This window comes from Lissotriton helveticus, chromosome 11, assembly GCF_964261635.1.
Source record: "Lissotriton helveticus chromosome 11, aLisHel1.1, whole genome shotgun sequence".
Lineage (NCBI taxonomy): Eukaryota > Metazoa > Chordata > Amphibia > Caudata > Salamandridae > Lissotriton > Lissotriton helveticus.
Genome location: NC_136072.1, coordinates 1105172041 through 1105193497, shown reverse-complemented (window position 1 = coordinate 1105193497; position 21457 = coordinate 1105172041). Strand labels below are relative to the sequence as shown.

General features: G+C 50.1%; 1 protein-coding gene across 8 annotated transcripts in view; it reads left to right on the top strand.

The window, feature by feature from the left end:
- Window positions 1-21457, top strand: part of CABIN1 (calcineurin binding protein 1) — a 1271888-nt gene that overhangs the window by 327298 nt on the left and 923133 nt on the right. For all 8 annotated transcript variants that reach the window (XM_078667788.1, XM_078667793.1, XM_078667787.1 and 5 more), the window contains one exon: window positions 11482-11618. In XM_078667788.1, the coding sequence (XP_078523914.1) occupies window positions 11482-11618 (137 nt within the window). The remainder of the gene's footprint in view (window positions 1-11481; window positions 11619-21457) is intronic.

Sequence of the window (21457 nt, the reverse complement as noted above, 5' to 3'; positions counted from 1 at the left end):
AGCAGAATATCATCGGCATATAATGAAAATTTATCCTCCCACTCCGGCATCCACCGCAGGCCACGTATTGACCGATCCCATTTGACCCACACCGCAAGAGGCTCCAGTGCAGGAGCGAAGCGAAGCGGGGACAAAGGGCACCCCCTGTCTCGTGCCCCTACCAAGTGGAAAATAGGCCGACTTACAGTTGTTTACAACTACTCTAGCCTAGGGATTAGCATATAATAAACATATCCAACAATAAACTCTGGTCCAAAGCCCTTCTTCACCAGTACTGCGAACAGATAGGACCACTCGACCCTAGCGAACGCCATGGTGGCATCCAATGACACTAGGACCACCAGCTCAAGTATCTTCGGGAAACCACCCAGGATCCCATGCAACCTCCGCAAGTTGAGAGCAGTGTTTTGGCGCGGCATGAAGCCAGACTGATCGGGGTGAATCAAAGTTGTGACTACATTAACCAATCTAGTAGCGAGTAGTTTTGCCAGGATTTTAGGCTCGGCGTTAAGCAGTGAAATGGGTCTGTATGAGGAACAAAGCGTCTTAGGTTTGCCTGCCTTATAAATAACCGCAATATTTGCCACCCGCTGGTCATATGGGAGTCGTCCTTTCTCTCTACTTTCTGTGAACATGGATCGAATATATGGGGCGAGTTTATGAGCATTCAGTTTATACAGTTCTATTGGGATACCGTTGGGGCCAGTCGCCTTCCCGGATCTTACCCCTCTAATCACCTGTGCCACTTCATCGTCAGTAAAAGGGAGTCCAAATATCCCTTATCCTCTGACAGCTCAGGCATACAAATATCCCTGATCCTTTCACTGTTCTCAGCCTCTGTATATCCACCGACCGAGGTGTATACCCCTCCTTAATAGTCAGAGAACTCATCTTCCACTGCCTGCGGGTCTGTGACCATGACGGAATCTATTCCCTGCAACTCCGGTACCAGCCTCAATGCCCATTCCTCATGTTCAAGCCACGCATTCAATTTACCAGCCTTGTCTCCATGTTCATATATTTGACTTTGGATGACATTATTTTGGGCAATCGCCCTATGTCTGGCTAGGCTTTTATATTCATTCTGTCGTAACTTCAAAAGGTGTAGGTCTTCCGGAGTGGCCGATCTAGACACCTTTTCTTCCAACCTTATCACATCTGCCTCCGCCCTGACTACTTCTGCCTGATGCTTCTTTTTCTTCCCCGCCACTAAAGACAGGACCTCCCCCCGCACCACTGTCTTATATGCTTTCCACAAAGACTGCGCTGAGTCAACAACAGTACCCACATTTTCCTGGAAGTATCGTTCCGAAATCATGGCTACTTCTTTTTTAGTGGCGGGGTCTTTTAAGTGCCACACACTAATAGGAGCAACTCTGCCAACCGCAGGCTGCCCAAGCTCCACATGCAACCTCATTGGAGAACGATCAGAGATACCCCTTCCAAAGTAACGTGCCTCTTTGACTGTAGCCGCCATGACCGCCGGTATCAACACGTAATCTAATCTGGACATGCTGTGGTACGCGGCGGAAACATGTGTGAAGTGCGTCTGTGTCGGATTATGTACGCGCCAGCTGTCCACAAGCCCCACCGTTTCAAGGAAATCTGGGAGCCACCTCTGCGATGGTCTAAGTATCCGCGCTGGATGTCTGTCACTCTCCCCGTCAAGCACTGCATTAAAGTCGCCCCCTAATACCAAGAGGCCCAGGGGCAGGGTGAGAAAGACAGCACCCAGGTCGCGGAAAGTGTCGGATTGGAGGCCAAGCGGTACATATATTGACAATAAGGTAACCGTCCTCCCCGCCCCCACCCCCACCACTTTCCCGAGACACCGATATATCGGCCCCTCTGCTTGGACCACGTAGGCTGGATTGTTAAGGGAAGGGAGTTCTTCATCAAAATACCGACTCCCCTGGACCCCGTGGTAAATCCAGCATGAGCCACCAATTTATACCCTCCTTTATGGAGAGCCATGCAGCGGTTGCCAATGAGATGTGTCTCTTGCAATAGTACTACATCTGGAGAATGCCTTCTCACCAGCTGATTAACCATTCCTCTCTTGATCCTGTCTCCAAGGCCATTCACATTCCAGCTCAGCACCTTTATCCCGGATCCCTGGCTAACACACGACATTTGACCAATATGAGTATCGTCTAAATGTAACATTGCCACCTGATGCATAAATGAAAAAAATTAAAGAAAAAACAAACAATGCAAACATTACTGCATACGATAGGATCTCCAAGCCAAACCTCTTCACCCACCCCACATTCCACCCCCTCTCCCTGCACCCCTGCATATGGCAAACGCCCATCCCCAACTCGCAGTGTGCCTGTCCACCACTATCCCCCCTGATCAATTAACTAAAGGTAGTAACGAGGAGGTAACCATTGCCCCACCCCTCCCCCCAACCCCAAAGTAACATCTTGTGCCCTGAATTAGTTCACAGCCATAGTAAAGTCTACCAGGTCCAGGAAGAAACAGCTGCAGAGTCGCCCTGACATCCGAGTCTCTCCAACAGTGCAAACAGTTCTATGGCCGCCAGCTTTACTGTCTTTCCTCCACATCCCCGCATTCGTGTTCCTCTGCCCTAACCATGGGCCTACTATCAATCCAGTCCGATGCCACTTCCGGATTATCGAAAAACCAGGCCTTCCCCTCAATTTCCACTCGTAGCCGAGCCGGATACATCATCGCATACCGCATTCCCTTATCTCCAAGTTTCCTTTTCACTGGCAGGAAACTTTGCCTTAGTTTCTGCACTGCCTGGGTGAAGTCCGGGAAGAAGGAGAGCGTCGTGTTTTCATATCGCAGTGGTGTCCCCGCCCGTGCCGCCTATAGGATGGCATCCAGATCTCGAAAATTAAGCACTCTGGCGATCATTGGGTGAGAAGGCGCCCTGGGTTTAGGTCTCCCTCCCGGCACTCTGTGGGCCCTCTCAATAGTAAAAAAAAATACTGAGACCCTTCGGCTTGAGATGGTTAAGGACGATATCCTCTACAAACAAATCCGGCGTCGGACCCTCCGACTTCTCGGGTGCTCCGAGAATGCATATGTTATTGCGCCTGGCTCTCCCTTCATACTCGTTGTGCTTCCGGTCCGTGGCGTCTCAAGAGGTTTTGAGGACACCTACCTCCTGTTGCAGCACCGCCACGTCATCCATTAGACTAGCAGTCTTGATGTCGAGCGACAGACAGTGAGATCTGCACGTATCAGATTAACCTCAATCGTGACCGCGTCTAGTTTATTGTCCAAGGACTCAATTTTTTCCCCCAATGAAGACTGGACCCCGTTTATCGCAGCCATGACATCTGTTAGCGTGTGCTCCGTGAGGGCACCATACGTGTCTCCCCCGACTACAGGGTCTTCCTAGGCTCCACCGGGGACCCTTTAGGCATCGGGTAGCGGTCTAGCGTGTTAGATTGCACGTGCTTTGCCCCTTTCGAGGACCTGGGCATAGTCTTGTCTGAATCAGGCTTCGTCGCCATCACCGTGATCACCACTCCCCCATGGTATGCTGCTGGCCTGCAAAAAAACGATGGATTTAGGCCCAGATCGCTGTACTGTGGTGAATGTATGACAATGTTCTGCATTCTGTCCATCACCTGTTGTTTTTGCAGAGTGCAAAAAAACGATGGATTTAGGCCCAGATCTCTGTACTGGGGTGAATGTATGACAATGTTCTGCATTCTGTCCATCACTTGTTGTTTTTGCCTTTGTCGCCCCGAGTGGGATGGGTATGCTCAGACGTGAGTCCCATGCTCTCCACACCACTGGAGGCAAGCTATCCAGGCTGATGACGGCTGATAGCCAGAAACCGGTCCTTGGATGCTTGATTCCGGTCCAGGAAAGACATGGCTTGGCAGGTCGGGCTGGACTGTTCCCAGGAGGCACAGGATCAAGGCTGATTTGCATATGGCCATGTCTGACCTGGGGTGGTGTGGAGTGCAAAAAAATGATGGATTTAGGCCCAGATCTCTGTACTGGGGTGAATGTATGACAATGTTCTGCATTCTGTCCATCACTTGTTGTTTTTGCCTTTGTCGCCCCGAGTGGGATGGGTATGCTCAGACGTGAGTCCCATGCTCTCCACACCACTGGAGGCAAGCTATCCAGGCTGATGACGGCTGATAGCCAGAAACCGGTCCTTGGATGCTTGATTCCGGTCCAGGAAAGACATTGCTTGGCAGTTCGGGCTGGACTGTTCCCAGGAGGCACAGGATCAAGGCTGATTTGCATATGGCCATGTCTGACCTGGGGTGGTCTGGAGTGCCTTCAAAACTCTATATCCAGTATTAAGTATCTGCCCTCCCACTTATCTGACCACTCGGCACTCTCTTTTACATTAAAACTCCCAGGTCATGTCAAACATCCCTCTTGGTCTTTTGATCGCACCATTCTACTAGAATCGGAGGAAGTGAAATACTTAAGGATAGAAACGAGCTCATTCCTTGAAACAAACCTAGGTTCAGCCTCTCTTGTTACAGTCTGGGAAGCTTTAAAAGCCTACCTGAGAGGGTGTATCACAAATAGAGCCTCGTATCTGAGGAAAGTCTATCTGTCGAAAATTCAAACTCTCGAAATGGAATTAGAGAAAATCGAGCAGAGACTGGTGGCATCATCCGGGACAATACAAGATCAAAATAATCTCTCTGATCTGAGAAATCGGCTGGACAATATATTACAAGAGAGAGTAACTAAGAGGTGGGAGGCTAGCAAAATTTCAAATTTTGAATTCGGGGAAACAGCGGGCAAGATTTTGGCATGGAGGGTTAAAGCAGATCAGGCCAAAAGTCATATCAGAGGGATAAAGGCTGAAGGCGAAAATGATCTTAGAACATCAAACCAAGAAATTAGTATCGCCTTTAAGGAATTCTTTGAGGAAATATACAGGGAAGATACCCCTGATAACCAACAGTTAAGAGAAATATGGTTAAACCAGATTACTTTACCTTCCCTGTCACCCATACAACGTGATGGGATTGAGATGGATATCTCTGAAATAGAAGTAAGGAGGGTCATTCTGTCACTTAAACATGGTAAAGCTGCAGGCCCCGATGGACTTCCTGGGGAATTATACCGTGTTTTGGTTGACGAAATCGCCCCTACTTTAACAGTCCTCTTCAACGATATCTTGAGGGAGGGCTTTGAGCCTCCTCGATCATGGAGTGAGACTACCATAGTATTGATTCCCAAATCCGGCAAAGACCCAACCCTATGTGGATCATATCGCCCAATATCTCTATTGAACAGTGATTATAAGATCTTCACGTCCATATTAGCATCTAGAGTGGGCTCAGTAGTGGGGGAAATAATTCACCAGGACCAGAAGGGATTTATTAAAGGCCGCCAGCTTTCTGATCTAACGTACGACCTCGTAGGGGCAATTGACATTGCCTCAGCCTTCTCCCTCCCATTGGCAACACTCACTCTAGACGCAGCTAAAGCCTTCGATAGGGTAAATTGGGCCTACCTCAATGACGTGTTGAAGAAATTCAACTTCGGGGAGAGATTTTGTCGTACTATTAAACTTATGTACAACTTACCATCAGCCCGGCTCTTAATAAATGGCACACTGTCTGAGGCATTGGGGATTTCGAGAGGCACTAGGCAGGGTTGCCCGCTTTCCCCCCTCCTCTTCAATCTGTACATCGAACCGTTTGCAGAAGTCTTAAGACGAGATGTACTCATTCCACCTTTTAGGTTTGGAGAGTGGGAAAAGCGGGTAGCTCTTTATGCAGACGATATCATAATCTTTACTTCAGACCCAGAGATAACATTCCCAGAGGTAATAAGGAGAGCCAAAGAGTTTGGTTGTATCTCAGGCTATGAGATTAACCCAAGTAAAACCGATATCATGGCTTGGAACATTCCTGACTTACAGTTAACCGTAACCAACTCGATGAGATATCTGGGTATTCGGATAGTCCACGACATCGACAAAATCGCTCAAGTTAATCTCGCGAGAGTCTCTAATGAAAGCAAGAAACTTTTAAAATCCTGGTCTAGTCTTCCACTGACTGTCCTCGGCAGAATAAGTCTGATGAAGATGTCCATTCTCCCTAAATTCACTTTTATTTTTAGCACTATCCCTCTCGCTTTTGATAATGTGGCCTTAGAGAAATGCCAAAGAGAGCTTAATTCTTTTGTGTGGTGTTACAAATCGGCAAGAGTGGCATGGAAGAAACTGAGAAGGAGGAGGGAAAAGGGGGGATTGTCTCTGCCTGATTTGCAGTATTATGCGTGGGCTTTCCAATTGTCTCACTCAAGAATGCTCTTAAAAGTCCCAACTAATACATCTATAGGTCTCATGTTTAATGCGATGCTGACCGGAGCCGGTTTACCAACTAATGGCTATATGTTCAAATACGGCGATCAGAAATATTTCAAAAAAGTTAAATTAAAAATTCTTATGTCCCAAGCGAAGACCTGGTTTCATATAAGGAGGAAACTAGGATTGCAATATTACTCTAACTTTGCACCCATTTGGGAATCTCCGGGTTTGCCGCTTTGTCTGGAAGACAGGCTGGCAACTCCGCTGAGAGAAGGAGGAATAGCAACATGGGGAGATCTGTTGGTAGGCGAATCATTGAGGCCTTGGGAGGAGTTAAGGGACCAACTGGGCTCAGAGTTTTCGAGGTTTAAATTTTTACAAATAAACAGTTGGTTTAAAACAATGAACAGGTCAGGGGTAACATTTGGGAAGTGCAGCTCCACTGAAGAGAAATTGGTAGGAAGACCAGGAGGGGGTAAAGAAGTCTCGCAGTGGTACTGGAGTCTGTTAGAAGAGATAGATGGAGAATTTATCCTCCCGGAACAGCTATGGGGCATAGAATGTGGGGCCCAGAGTATTGAAATCTGGCAGAAATCCTGCACCCTGCTATATAAATGTGTTAAACCGGCATGGCTTAGGCGCAACCATTTTTTTACGATACATCGAGCCTATTTTACCCCCTTAAAACTGTCTAAATTCGTTCCAGGGAAAAAATGCAATAAATGCAATTACATCGCAGCTTCAGACATTCACATGTTTATAGACTGCCCCAACCTATTGCAGTTCTGGAATGAGGTTAAAGCGACCCTGGATTCGATTCTTAACATCTCGATTTCTCTAACACTCCCCCTGGTTATTTTCGGATGGGACAACAGTATAAAGGGCCATGCAAGGACATTTCTGTTTTACGCAATACTACTTGCAAGAAGAGAGATATGCAAGGTTTGGATAGAAAAAACACCACCAACACATGCAAACTGGTTAACATCTTTGTATACAACCTCTAAGACTGACATGTTGAGATCAGGTGGCTCACGTAACCGGGCGTTTTGGAACTATTTGGTTCAGTGGAAGCAATAGCCGGGGTATTTTTTTTTTTTTTTTTTTTTTTTTTTCCCCGGTCCAATGATTATGCCTTAGTAACTCCAAGAACTAGGCCCCCTTCGGTTGGCTCCAAGGCTAGTTCAACTGGTGTAACACCAAGGTTGGAGTCACACCCCGTCCTCTCTTCAGGCCATCCCTGCCGAGGGCAACCAACCGCATTATCAGGGGCAGCAGGAGGCCTGCACTCTGAGTAATAAATGCTTGGCAATTGGAGGCTGAATAAGAGGAGGATCAGGCAAATGAGGATAAAAAAAAAATTTTTAAAAAAAGAAAAAAAAAGTTAAAAAAAAAAAAAAAGACAATGTTCTGCATTCTGTCCATCACCTGTTGTTTTTGCCTTTGTCACCCCGAGTGGGATGGATATGCTCAGACGTGAGTCCCATGCTCTCCACACCACTGGAGTCAAGCTATCAAGGCTGATGACGGCTGATTGCCAGAAACCGGTCCTTGGATGCTTGATTCCGGTCCAGGAAAGACATTGCTTGGCAGTTCGGGCTGGACTGTTCCCAGGAGGCACAGGATCAAGGCTGATTTGCATATGGCCATGTCTGACCTGGGGTGGTCTGGAGTGCAAAAAAACGATGGATTTAGGCCCAGATCTCTGTACTGGGGTGAATGTATGACAATGTTCTGCATTCTGTCCATCACCTGTTGTTTTTGCCGCTGGCCTTAGCTGAGCACCTTAAATCAGGGATCGTTGATGGTCCGCTGTAGCTTGGCATACACTGAAGACCCTTGCCCCCATAGGTGCCTCAGTCAGTGAGCCCTTCCCCTGGGGATACGTGCACGTGTCAGGCCACCCTCCGGGTGTCTCACCAAGAGACCGTTGTCGCGGCGGCCACACCTCACTTAAGTTATAGACAGCCGTGTTCTACGCAGTGGGAGACGTGGACGATGACATCTGCCGGGCCGCACTTTCAGCATAAAATCTCAAGACAGCCCCAGATGGTGCCCTTCACTTCCAGTACAATAGTGGTGTGTCCGGACCATATGCACCACATCGGCTCTCACAGACAACCACCTCTGCCTGCAAACAGTTTGGGACGCGGTCCCTCCAAAGCACTTCACTCTTTTCTCTTTGCCAGGTGTCTCCGCGACTGCTCCCTGTATTCTCGCCTCCTTCAATACATATGATGGGACCCCGGCGTCAGACTGGCACAATATGGGGCTCCTCGCCCGGCCACACCCCTCAGAATTCGGCCTCTCGTTCGCGGGGGCCTCGCGCCATGTACTCGGGACCCCAGCAACAGTTCTCCTCCTACAGAGTGTGCAGCGGATTACCGTGACCTCTCCCCTGCTCAAGCCTCCGTGTGGCGGTGTGTCTGTCTCACTGGCCTTCCAGGCGGTATTCTTCCCTCAATCACTGTAAATGTCTATGGCCGGGCAGGTCCGCAGCCGGAATCAGGATCACCGCCGGGCTGGGCGAAGTGTGGAAACTTATGTGGGGTCGGACTGGTAACTTCCGGTTTCTGGCCCCGTTGTTGTGCAACTTTCAGCCGGGGCCAGGATTTACTTTAGCCCCCGGCTTGGAGGGCAGTGGGCCTCAGACTTTCAGGCGGCGTATCTCTGGGTCCCGACACCGGAGCCAGCCAAGAAACACTGCGTTGGGCGTCGCTTCATTTCCGCCGTCCAAATACGGGCTCAGGGCATGTGACAGGATAATGCTGCGACTGGGGTCTCGGGAGCTGAGCGCTCACGCGGCCATCTTGGTCTCGCGCGTGGCTCCTCCTCCCGAAGTGGTGACTTTCTAACATCATATTCCTATTAACAGTTACCATAAATCCGAACTCACCAATGAGTCAGGCTTAATGTAATGATTAACTTGATACCTTGGAGTATTAGCTTTGGTTTTCCCAAATGGAAGTTATTACTTAGCGCAGTGGCTAGTGAAACTCCATGTTAGCCAATGGGACCACTATCCTTGCTACAGTAAAAACGCTGTGTTCTCGCAGGCAATGCATGTTAAACACCAAAGGAACATGCCCTTCTTTTTAATATTAAGCACCCTGCCTAATGGGCTAACATGGCCTTCACGAGGGGTTGTTTTTTTAATATTAAAAAGGAAAGGTTTGACTTAGCACAAGGTTTTAGTTTGTTATGGCGAGTTTCCAGTTTTAACAGTGCCCACTGAGACTGCAGTGTCAGGCCTTTGGTCACATTTTCTTCTTTGTGACTGTAGTAGTTGCACAATTAAATGCTGCAGTCCACTAGTGACATTTAACTTACCAAGTCCTGGGTATTTCTGGTACCATATATAAGGAACTTATGAGTTAGTTAACTAAGTCAGTCCGGTATTAGACAACTGTACACATACTTTGGGGGTCAGGGCGCATACGCTGGGACCTGGAAAGCAGGGCCCAGTACACTACCGAGTCAGAAAAAAGTAGCAGTATCAGTCCCACAACTGTGGGCTGGGTGATCATACAAAAAGTGGTTCTTTACTACACTAAGGAACTCCATGATAAGGTGAAAAGCAACCTCCTCCCCGGTCTTTTCCCCACTTTTCTGCAGCCTCCAAAACCATCGACACTCATGTGACGTTAATATATCCTAAATAGCCTTCCATTTGTTTGACTTATACCAGAAGAACAGCTGCAGCTGGTCCTGATGTGTTCCTCTTGATTTAAACCCATCTCTGTCACCTGTAGTGTCCCCCAAGGCTCCATTCTCTCTCAAGTGATCTTTTTCTGTGCATGGAACCCTCAGGAGTCCCTTGCCTGGCGAGGACATCCAAATTCACTTGTAGCCGGTGACACAAAACCTTATCTGAAAGTCTCATCAACCTCTATCATTAGACTGCCTTGCTGTGATCTAAGCTTGGATGTCCAAGGCCTGCCCCACACAGAACCCCAACAAGACAGAATTTGTGCTCATCAGCAGTGACTGCAAACAGCAACGCTAGTTCTCTACTTTGATTCCAACGTCTACTTTAAAGATCACATTTCACAGAAGAAAAACATTGCCTTGCATTAGTTGGTCCTGCACTGCAAAGTAAAGCTCTTTCTACCAAAAGCAAATTTCAAAACTCCTGTCCAGACTCTGGCTCTTTTCCATCTCGACAGAGGCCACAATCTGCTTGCTAATGTTACTTAAATGAATTTGATTCCAGTGAAGCGCTTCCTCATTACAGAAGCGTCCATCATCAAATGGCTTTGCAAGTAAAATGGGACTGCACTAATCCTTGAGGTTCTCACTATCCTCTACTACCCACACTCTTCGCTTTCAAGACCAGCAGCACAGTCCACAAGGCTGTCAATTCTGTCTCTGCTGTACCTGGACCCCAAGTTAACTTCTGGTGGAACATGCATGACATGCATCATAAACAATGTCAGGATAGGAATTGGGAAATACAGGAAGGGTATGACTAGATACCTGGTGTTTTGTGGTTATAATTCTAGGTAAAGTAGCACTAGCTCATGCAGTCACACCCAATGACAGACCACACCTGAAGAGTTATCACCCCACCCCTTCTTCCACCTGCAATACTATTGCCCACCACACGTTCACAGATCTGCGTGTAAGGATTGCCACAGCATCTTCCCTCCATTGCAAAACTTGTTCTCAGTACTGTATCCCTGCAACACCCTTACCCCTTTATTTGAGCTACTTACTGCAAACCCTGGTTGCGTACAGTGTTCTGTTGGTTGATAGTGAGGACATGTAGCATAATACCAAAGTGCATATTGATAATGCCTTAAAAGTACAATCATTCAGGAACACCTCTACACATTTGGGGGTGATTACACCACTTTATCAGAAATAACTGGTCTTAAATGTAATAAGTGGGACTAGAAGTCTTTCTGTACATAGTGAATACAAAGAAATATATTTTGCTGGTGTGATCGATTTTTCATTGATGGGACACATTATGCCTGTATAAGGACTACTAGTCTGCAGTCATTGTTTGTGAATCCACCAGGATGAAAAGAGGCAGAGCAATGCCGCCTTGTGCTCAGAGTTGGTTGATCCTTTGAGTACTGTTAAATTGGGTTATACTGCGTTCTGTTGTTTCTATGGTGTTTACTTATGAAGACATACAGTAAGAAGCACTATAGTTAGAAAGCTGATGATCAATAACAATTGTAATATTTGGTACCTTTTAGGCTTCGTAAACATGACCCAGACGAAGAGGATGATGTGTTCAGTAACTACGAGATGCCGTCAGAGATGAAGCCTGAGGATTTTGTCCACATTGGGCCACTCAGGATGTCATTTGACTCCACTACCTTTATGGAATCTGGTAAGGCACAGCTTTCCAAACTTTTCATGTTGGTGACACACTTTTTGGAGATGCATCACTTTGGGACACAGTAAAGCAGTGTAGCGAGCGAACGTAGCGAGCTAGCCCAAACCACCTAAGGGGAGTTCGGGGGGGGGGTTCTCACTCACTCTGTCTGTCTGTCTGTCTGTCTGTCTCTCTCTCTCTCTCTCTCTCTCTCTCTCTCTCTCTCTCTCTCTCTCTCTCTCTCGAACTGTCTCCCTCCCTCTGTCTCCCTCCCTCTCTCTCCCTCTGTCTGTCTCCCTCTGTCTGTCTACCTCCCTCTGTCTCTCTCTGTCTGACTCCCTCCCTCTGTCTCCCTCCCTCGCCCTCCTCCCTCTGTCTGTCTCCCTCTGCCTCCCTCTGTCTCCCTCTGTCTCCCGCTCTCTTGTCTCCCTCTGTTTCTGTCCCTCTGTCTCCCTCCCTCTGTCTCTGTTCGCCTGGCTCCCTCCCTCCCTCCCCCTCCCTTCCTCTCCCTCCCTCCCCCTCCCTTCCTCTCCCTCCCGCTGTCTCCCTCTCCCTCCCTCTGTCTCCCTCTGTCGGTCTCCCTCCCTCTGTCTCCCTCCCTCTGTCTGTCTCCCTCTCCTTCCCTCTGTCTCCCCCTGACTGTCTCCCTCTGCCTCACTCTCTCTCTCCCTCCCTCTCTCTCCCTCTCTCTCACTCTCTCTCACTCTGTCTCACTCTGTCTCACTCTCTGTCTCTGTCTGTCTCAATCTCTGCCACTGTGTGTCCCTGTCACTGTCTCTGCCTCTATCGGTCTGTCTGTCCCTGTCTCTGTCTGTCCCTGTCTCCCTCTCCATCTCTGTCTGTCTGTCTCTGTCTGTCTGCCCCTGTCCCTGTCTCTATTTGTCTGTCTGTCCCTATCCCTGTCTGTCTCTGTCTACCTCCCCTTCTCTCTCTCTCTCTCTCTCTCTCTCCCTCTCGGTCTCCCTCTCTCCCCCTCTGCCTCCCTCCCTCCCTCTCTCTCCCTCTGCCTGTCTCCGTCTGTTGCCCTCTGTCTGTCTCGCTCCCTCTGTCGCCCTCCCTCTGTCGCCCTCCTCCCTCTGTCTGTCTCCCTCTTTCACCCTCTGTCTGTCTCCCTCCCTCTGTCTGTCTCTGTCTCTCTCTCTCTCTCTGCCTCCCTTCCTCTGTCTCCCTCCCTGTGTCTCCCTCTGTCTCTCTCTCCCTCTCCCTCTGTCTCTCTCTGTCTCCCCCTGACTGTCTCCCTCTGCCTCCCTCTGCCTCCCTCTCTCTGTGTCTCCCTCTCTCTACCTCCCTCTGTCTCCCTCTCTCACGCTCCCTCTGTCTCCCTCCCTCTGTCGCCCTCTTCCCTCTGTCTCCCTCTTTCTCCCTCCCTCTGTCTCCCTCTCTTTCTGTCTCTCTGCTCCCTTCCTCTCTCTCCCTTCCTCTCTCTCCCTTCCTCTCTCTCCCTTTGTCTCCCTCTTCCTCTGTCTCTCTCCCCCTCTGCCTCCCTCTCTGTCTCCTTCCCTCTGTCTCTCTCTCCTTTCATCTGTCTCCCCTGACTGTCTCCCTCTGCCTCCCTCCCTCTGCCTCCCTCTCTCTCTGTCTCCCTCTCTCTCTCCGTCTCCCTCTCTGCCTCCGTCTCCCTCTCTGCCTCTCTGTCTCTGTCTGTCTCAATCTCTGCCACTGTGTGTCCCTGTCACTGCCTCTATCTGTCTGTCTGTCCCTGTCTCCCTCTCTCTCCCTCTCCATCTCTGTCTGTCTGTCTCTGTCTGTCTGCCCCTGTCCCTGTCTCTATTTGTCTGTCTGTCCCTATCCCTGTCTGTCTCTGTCTCCCTCCCCTTCTCTCTCTCTCTCTCTGTCTCCCTCCCTCTCTGTCTCCCTCTCTCTCCCTCTGTCTCCCTCTCTCTCCCTCAGTCTCCCTCTTTCTCCCTCTGTCTCCCTCCCTCTCCGTCTTTTTACCTCCCTCTGTCTCCCTCTCTTTCTGTCTCTCTGCTCCCTTCCTCTCTCTCCCTTCCTCTCTCTCCCTTCCTCTCTCTCCCTTTGTCTCCCTCTTCCTCTGTCTCTCTCCCCCTCTGCCTCCCTCTCTCTGTCTCCTTCCCTCTGTCTCTCTCTCCTTTCATCTGTCTCCCCTGACTGTCTCCCTCTGCCTCCCTCCCTCTGCCTCCCTCTCTCTCTGTCTCCCTCTCTCTCTCCGTCTCCCTCTCTGCCTCTCTGTCTCTGTCTGTCTCAATCTCTGCCAATGTGTGTCCCTGTCACTGTCTCTGCCTCTATCTATCTGTCTGTCTGTCCCTGTCTCTGTCTGTCCCTGTCTCCCTCTCTGTCTGCCTGTCTCTATCTCTGTCTGTCTCTGTCTCCCTCCCTCTCTCTGTCTCCCTCCCTCTCTCTCTGTCTCCCTCTCTCTCCCTCTGCCTCCCTCTTGTCACCTTCTGTGTCCCTCTCTCTCCCTCCGTCTCCCTCCCTCTCTCTCCTTCTGTCTCCCTCTGCCTGTCTCCGTCTGTTGCCCTCTGTCTGTCTCGCTCCCTCTGTCTCACTCTGTCTGTCTCCCTCTTTCTCCCTCTGTCTGTCTGTCTCCCTCTCTCTCTGTCTCCCTGTCTCCCTTCCTCTGTCTCCCTTCCTCTGTCTCCCTCCCTCTCCGTCTCTTTCTCCCTCCCTTTGTCTCCCTCTCCCTATGTCTCTCTCACCCTCTGTCTCTCTCACCCTCTGTCTCCCTCTGTCTCCCTCTGCCTCCCTCCCTCCCTCTCTCTCCCTCTGTCTCCGTCTGTAGCCCTCTGTCTCGCTCCCTCTGTCTCCCTCCCTCTGTCTGTCTCTGTCTCTCTGTCTCCCTCTGTCTCCCTTCCTCTGTCTCCCTTCCTCTGTCTCCCTCCCTCTGTCTCCCTCCCTCTCCCTCCCTTTGTCTCCCTCTTCCTCTGTCTCTGTCTCTCTCTCCCTCTGTCTCCCTCTCCTTCCCTCTGTCTCCCCCTGACTGTCTCCCTCTGTCTCCCTCCCTCTGCCTCCCTCTCTCTCTGTCTCTCTCTGTCTCCCTCTCTCTCCCTTTCTCTCCCTCTCCCTCCCTCTCCCTCTCTCTCCATCTCTCTCCCTCTCTCTCTCTCCCTCTCCCCCCTCTCTCTCTCTCTCTCCCTCTATCTCCCTCTCTGCCTCTCTGCCTCTGTCTGTCTCAATCTCTGCCACTGTGTGTCCCTGTCACTGCCTCTATCTGTCTGTCTGTCCCTGTCTCCCTCTCTCTCCCTCTCCATCTCTGTCTGTCTACCCATGTCCCCATCTCTATTTGTCTCGGTCTGTCCCTGTCTGTCTGTCTCTATCTCTGTCTGTCTGTCTCCCTCACTCTCTCTGTCTCTCTCTGTCTCCCTCCCTCTCTGTCTCCCTCTCTCTCCCTCTGTCTCCCTCCCTCTCCGTCTTTCTCCCTCCCTTTGTCTCCCTCTCCCTCTGTCTCTCACCCTCTGTCTCCCCCTCTCTCCCTCACTCTCACTCTCTCTGCCTCCCTCTCTCTCCCTCTGCCTCCCTCCCTCCCTCTCTCTCTCTCCCTCTGTCTCCCTCTGCCTGTCTCCGTCTGTTGCCCTCTGTCTGTCTCCCTCCCTCTGTCGGTCTCCCTCTGTCTGTCTCTATCTCTGTCTGTCTCGGTCTCCCTCCCTCTCTCTGTTACTCTCTCTGTCTCCCTCCCTCTCTCTCTGTCTCCCTCTCTCTCCCTCTGCCTCCCTCTTGTCACCCTCTGTCTCCCTCTCTCTCCCTCCGTCTCCCTCCCTCTCTCTCCTTCTGTCTCCCTCTGCCTGTCTTCGTCTCCCTTCCTCTGTCTCCCTCTCCCTCCCTTTGTCTCCCTCTTCCTCTGTCTCTCTCTTCCTCTGTCTCCCTGTCTCTGTCTGTCTCCCTCTGTCTCCCTCCGTCTGTCTCCCTCTCCTTCCCTCTGTCTCCCCCTTACTGTCTCCCTCTGCCTCCCTCTCTCTCTGTCTCCCTCTCTCTCCCTCCCTCTGTTTCCCTCCCTCTGTCTCCCTCTGTTTCCCTCCCTCTGTCTCCCTCTCTCTCTCTCTCTCCCTCCGTCTCCCTCTCTGCCTCTCTGTCTCTGTCTGTCTCAATCTCTGCCACTGTGTGTCCCTGTCACTGCCTCTGCCTCTATCTGTCTGTCTGTCCCTGTCTCTGTCTGTCCCTGTCTCCCTCTCTCTCCCTCTGTCTCCCTGTGCCTGTCTCCGTCTGTTGCCCTCTGTCCGTCTACCTCCCTCTGTCTCCCTCTATCTGTCTCCCTCTGTCTCCCTCTATCTGTCTCCGTCCCTCTGTCTCCGTCCCTCTGTCTCCGTCCCTCTGTCTCCGTCCCTCTGTCTCCGTCCCTCTGTCTCCGTCCCTCTGTCTCCGTCCCTCTGTCTCCGTCCCTCTGTCTCCGTCCCTCTGTCTCCGTCCCTCTGTCTCCGCCCCTCTGTCTCCGCCCCTCTGTCTCCGCCCCTCTGTCTCCGCCCCTCTGTCTCCGCCCCTCTGTCTCCGCCCCTCTGTCTCCGCCCCTCTGTCTCCGCCCCTCTGTCTCCGCCCCTCTGTCTCCGCCCCTCTGTCTCCGCCCCTCTGTCTCCGCCCCTCTGTCTCCGCCCCTCTGTCTCCGCCCCTCTGTCTCCGCCCCTCTGTCTCCGTCCCTCTGCCTCCGTCCCTCTGCCTCCGTCCCTCTGCCTCCGTCCCTCTGCCTCCGTCCCTCTGCCTCTGTCCCTCTGCCTCTGTCCCTCTGCCTCTGTCCCTCTGCCTCTGTCCCTCTGCCTCTGTCCCTCTGCCTCTGTCCCTCTGCCTCTGTCCCTCTGCCTCTGTCCCTCTGCCTCTGTCCCTCTGCCTCTGTCCCTCTGCCTCTGTCCCTCTGCCTCCGTCCCTCTGCCTCCGTCCCTCTGCCTCCGTCCCTCTGCCTCCCTCTCTCTCTCCCTCTCTCCCTCTGTCTCCCTCCCTCTGCCTGTCACCCTCTGCCTGTCACCCTCTGTCACTTTACCCCAGCTTCCCGGGCACACACAGCCGCACCCTAGTACTTCGCAGGTCTTTGAAAGACCATTTACTTGTTAATGAGGCTTTGTTGTGAATCGTCCGGCCCCCATAGAGCAGAGTGTCTCAGAGTCCCCGTTGCTGTGGCGGACTCCGAGGCACTCTTTCAAAGGAATGCCTCTTAATTAGCAGCAGTAATGTGCTAAGTGCCCTTAATACTGGTTTCATCCCGCGACACACCCACCATTTGCAGGCGACACAGGACTGTGTCGGGACACATTGTTTGGAAAGCTCTGTGGTTAGGAAATGATCAAGGCTATTTATCCTTGAGAGCCCCAGCCTTACTTCACTGCATTGGACCCTCGTCACACTCACCATCTTCCCCTAGTCGGCCTTTCTGCTAATCTGATTGAAGGGCTGCTTACTGCTTTGGAGGCCTGTACTTGGGTTGTGGGCAAGAGATGCCCATCTATGAATATTCCTCCTTCGGTGGATGTGTCATAAAGAAGGTTTGCTTACAGACTGTGGAATTTCAAGTTTGTTGGCCAATCTTGCAGGGTCTGAGACACCTATTGGTACTAACTCTGATCTTGGTTTACCATGTTTAGAGATCATGTGGTGCCTACCACTGCGGGCTGGTGCGTAGAAGCTCCTGGCCTGCAGTGATGAGTATGCTGCACTTCAATGCAGACTCCTGTTTGTGTGGTCCAAGATTAGAGGATGTGAGCTGTTGATCAGGGAGACTCCGGTTTGTGTGGTTAAGAATTGGAGGGTGGTGAGTCTGTCTTACGGCAGGTCGCGGTTTAAGTATTATAGGGATATTTTCGGAAGTCCCTGAGTAGGCAGGGGTTACTGGGTTCATTCACGTAAATCAGAAATTTATGTCCTAGGGCAGAACTTTCCTATTGCATTCAACGCTGGTTCCTTACAAAATCCAAGGGTGGCTCAAAGGTCATGTGGGAGCATAAAAAGAAAATCTAAGCCAATTGGGAGTCAAGCCAAAAAAACTAAAACTAATGTACCCACCAAGTTAGCTTCGAATAACATGGTACCCGTATCGCCAGACGTAAACTCAGTCCACCAGGCGATGATGGAAGCCTTCAAATCAACTACGAGTTGTATGCTGGATGCTAAGTTGAGTCCCATCTTGGATAGGTTAAATTCAGTAGAGAAAATCCTAGCAGAACAAAATAGGTCTGCACAATCCATCCAATTTACCCAACCTGAGGTTTCGGACCGAATAGGAATAACACAGCTCCAGGCATTATACCCATGCCTGGGTCAGCTGCAGACCCTAGGCCTTCCAGTGGCGCTCAGTCTCGCAGTACAAATATGGCTTCCAAAGATCTAGGGGGTTGGCTGATGATATAAGAAAAAGACAGGTGCCCAAAGGGGTCCCACCTACTCATCCCCATGGTTTGGCCTCCCAAAGATCAAGAACACCAACGGAAGAGGCGCAGGGACACTCAACAAATGCCCCTCAAATTTCAGCGGTCATCAATCTCCCTCCCCAATCAACACCCCTTGTAATAATACTGGGTAACCCCCCACCACTTTCTCCAGGGTACCATGAGGATTTTACTCAACTTAAAAACAAAGTTTCACACTGGCTGTGGAACAACACCTCTGCGGGTCCAGTGGTGGAACATAACATTATCATGGTGCGCTGTGTGGCTTGGATAGAGAGCTCGAGGAAACTCGTAGGGGGTGACTGTATTGTTGTGAATTTCAACAGATCCTTCATTGTGGATAGAATTTTACAGAATGCCCATATTGATCCTATACACCATGATTCTGGTATCCAGGTTCTCCCTTTGGGTTTTTTCTACAAGGCTGACCACATAAGGCACTTAAACACAAGCATTTCATGCGATAGGTGGATTCGAAGACCTCTTGAGGTCTCAGGTGGTAATTACCCTCAATTCCAAGGGGTTCTGTCTCGAACAGTTGGGTATCCGCTTGCTCCACGGCTAGAGCTATCCAACAGATTCTCAGTTTTATCAAGGTTGGATGAAGCGATTGACTGCATTAGAACTTAAAGACAGTTGGAAATACACCCCACCAACCGGGGTCCCCACGCCTTTCTATACGAAGTGTTGTGTCCCGCGCTATGGAGTCATTTGGGAAGACTAGCTCCCAGCAGCGGGTGCCTTCACCGGCTGCACACCAAAGGATGATCTCTAGTGTAGACCCTTATAATGTCCTGTCATGGAATATTGCAGTTCTGGTTAGCAAATTTCAGGACCCCTTATGGATGTTGTTCATCAGACAATTCTCTGTGATTTGTCTCCAGGAGACTTGGCTGGTGAACTGTAACCTATTTTTGGAGGTATATAAAGCTTTCTTTGTCCCTGCCTCCCCGACAGCTTGTGGCAGAGCTAGGGGTGGCTTGGAAATCTTTATATTGCTGGTTGTGACCTGCAGGATTCAGCAACTTCCAACTGTTAATAAGAACTTTCAAGTTATCGCCTTAAGGAGAGGAAATGACAGCATGGGTATCATTAATTTTTATAATGCAACAGGCGCATAGGGGGAGTGCAAGATTGCCCAGCTGGGCTGTCTCATAAGGCAGTCCTGCGGTTTTGTTGGACATAAGCTTATGGTGGTGGGGGATTTTAATATTCACCCCTGTGGAGACCCCAAAACCACATGTATGGCTGAGCTGCGATGTGCCAGGATGCTGGGATTCCATTTCGAGCTTGTTACCATCAATGTCTCTTTCTGCCCCCCATAGCTTACAGTCCGTCCCTTCTTTTAAAAGACGAAGTGATGGTTCCTTTTTAGTTCATATCCTGATTTCAACTGGCCTTCAGTCCAATTTCAGTGGTATTACCATTGTGGATAGCGTTTTTAGCGACTGCAACCCTATTTGTGTGCACTTGGGAGGTAGGTTGCTGTCAGCACAAGCCAGGGTGATAGTACCAGGCACGTTGAGACCTACGGATGGAAGACACCGCCTAAAATGGTCACAGATATCTCCAGACTCATTTTATGGTGAGGTACAAGTGTCATGTGCAACCTAACTAGCTTCCTGTGTGTGACCTGGCTCCTACCCAAGGGGGTGTTCTTAAGGCTTTTGATGTCATCATCATCAAGATAGGGGCACTTTTAAGTGCTCCTTCACATAGGACGGTGCTATCTTACCCTAGATGGTTTGACCCATTATGCTCTAAGGCTGTGAGACAATTAAAAGAAGCTTTAAAAGCTACCCCGAGAAATGAATCTTTGATCTGTGCCCGCCGTCTTGAGTATAAACGGGCCTTGGCCACTCGCAAGGGTGAATTGAAGGAGGAAATATGGAGAGACTTATTGGAGCCAAGTATCTTAGGGAACAGCTCAAGGTTCTGGGGCATTATTAACTGACCTCTATTCGAGAAGGCTTGGGATGGTGAAGTAGGCACTAATATAACTGAGGATGAATGGGTGTCTCACTTTAAATCTATTTTCAGTTGTCCCACGAATCAACAACATCAAGGCAGGGTTAACACCAGAGCCCCAGTAGTGTTCAAGCAGAAAGAGGTGGAGAAGGGTATTTTAGGGCTGACGTGCAATAAGGCCCCAGGCCCGGATGACATCCCTCCAGACCTTTTTAAATCAAACCCACTTTTTTGGGCCACGGTACTGATGGCTGTGCTTAATGCGGCAGCCAGGGTTGGCTGTCCGGATTCCTGGGGCACCTCAACTATTGTGCCGGTTTTCAAGAAGGGTGATCGTAATAGCACCTCGTGTTTTAGACCGATCTCCCTTCTTGACTCTGTGGTCAAGGTTGTGGGTGGGGTGTTACTGGAAAGATTATCCTTCTGGGTGGTAGAGAACGAGATCATCTCTGATATGCAGTATGGGTTTCGGCAAGGGCGTTCCACCTTGGCCCAATGCCTTAACTTATATATGATCCTGGGGAAGTAAACAATCGTCCGCCAAGGTACGATCTACATGCCCTTCCTGGATCTTTCCTCTGCTTTTGACTGTGTCAATCGGGGGAAATTGTCAATCCATAAGGGCCATGGGGGTGGAGGACAATTTGGTTGATTTCCTGGAAGATCTGCACAGGGACACCAAGGCCAACATCAGATATGCCCAGGATCTCTGTGGATCTAGGATTTTAAAATTGAGAGGGGGGTTCGGCAGGGATGTATCCTTGTCCCTTTTTTTATTTCAATTTATACATCAATCATTTGGATAAAACTCTGGTTAAAACAGGGGTCGATTATCCCTTAAATGGGGCGAAGAGGTCTGCCCGTCCTGCTATATGCGGATGACGCGGTCCTCATCGCTAGGACGGCAAAGGGACTCCAGACCCTGCTTGACACCTTCCGGAGCTTTATGGGTGCCTGTGACCTGGCAAATAACAATTCGAAATCTTATATTATGCAGGTTGGGTTAACAGTACCCCTTTAAACTGGGTAATGAGAAAGTACCAATGACCTCGAAATTCTCTTACCTGGGTGTTTTAGTAGATGACCGCTTAAATTGGTGGGCCCTGATTCAGAGGAAAAAGTGGGAGGTCATATGGGCGAATGCTGCAGTTTTCAACTTTGCCGCGAAGATGGGTAAGCGCCCAATTGCGGCAATGGTGAAAATATATCAGACCAAAAGTGTTGCTATTGCTAGCCACGGGAGTGAAATCTGGGGCTATGCAGCAACTGATGCTCTGCAGGTGGCGGAGAACAACTTTTTAAAACGTCTCCTAGGAGTGCCAAGTGGAACATCAAATTTGGTGGTACATGAAGAACTGGGGTTGCCATTTATATGTGATATTTTGGCCATGCACCCTTTGTTGTTTTGGCTCATTTGTTGGCTAAACAAAGATTTTGCTCTTAACCACCAGATTTTAATAGAAAATATGAGCCTTGGTCACATGTTACGCATTCCGTGGTTGAAATATTTTAAGGGCTGTTTTGAAGAGCTGGGGCGGCCGGAACTTTTTTTTAAAGCCTGAT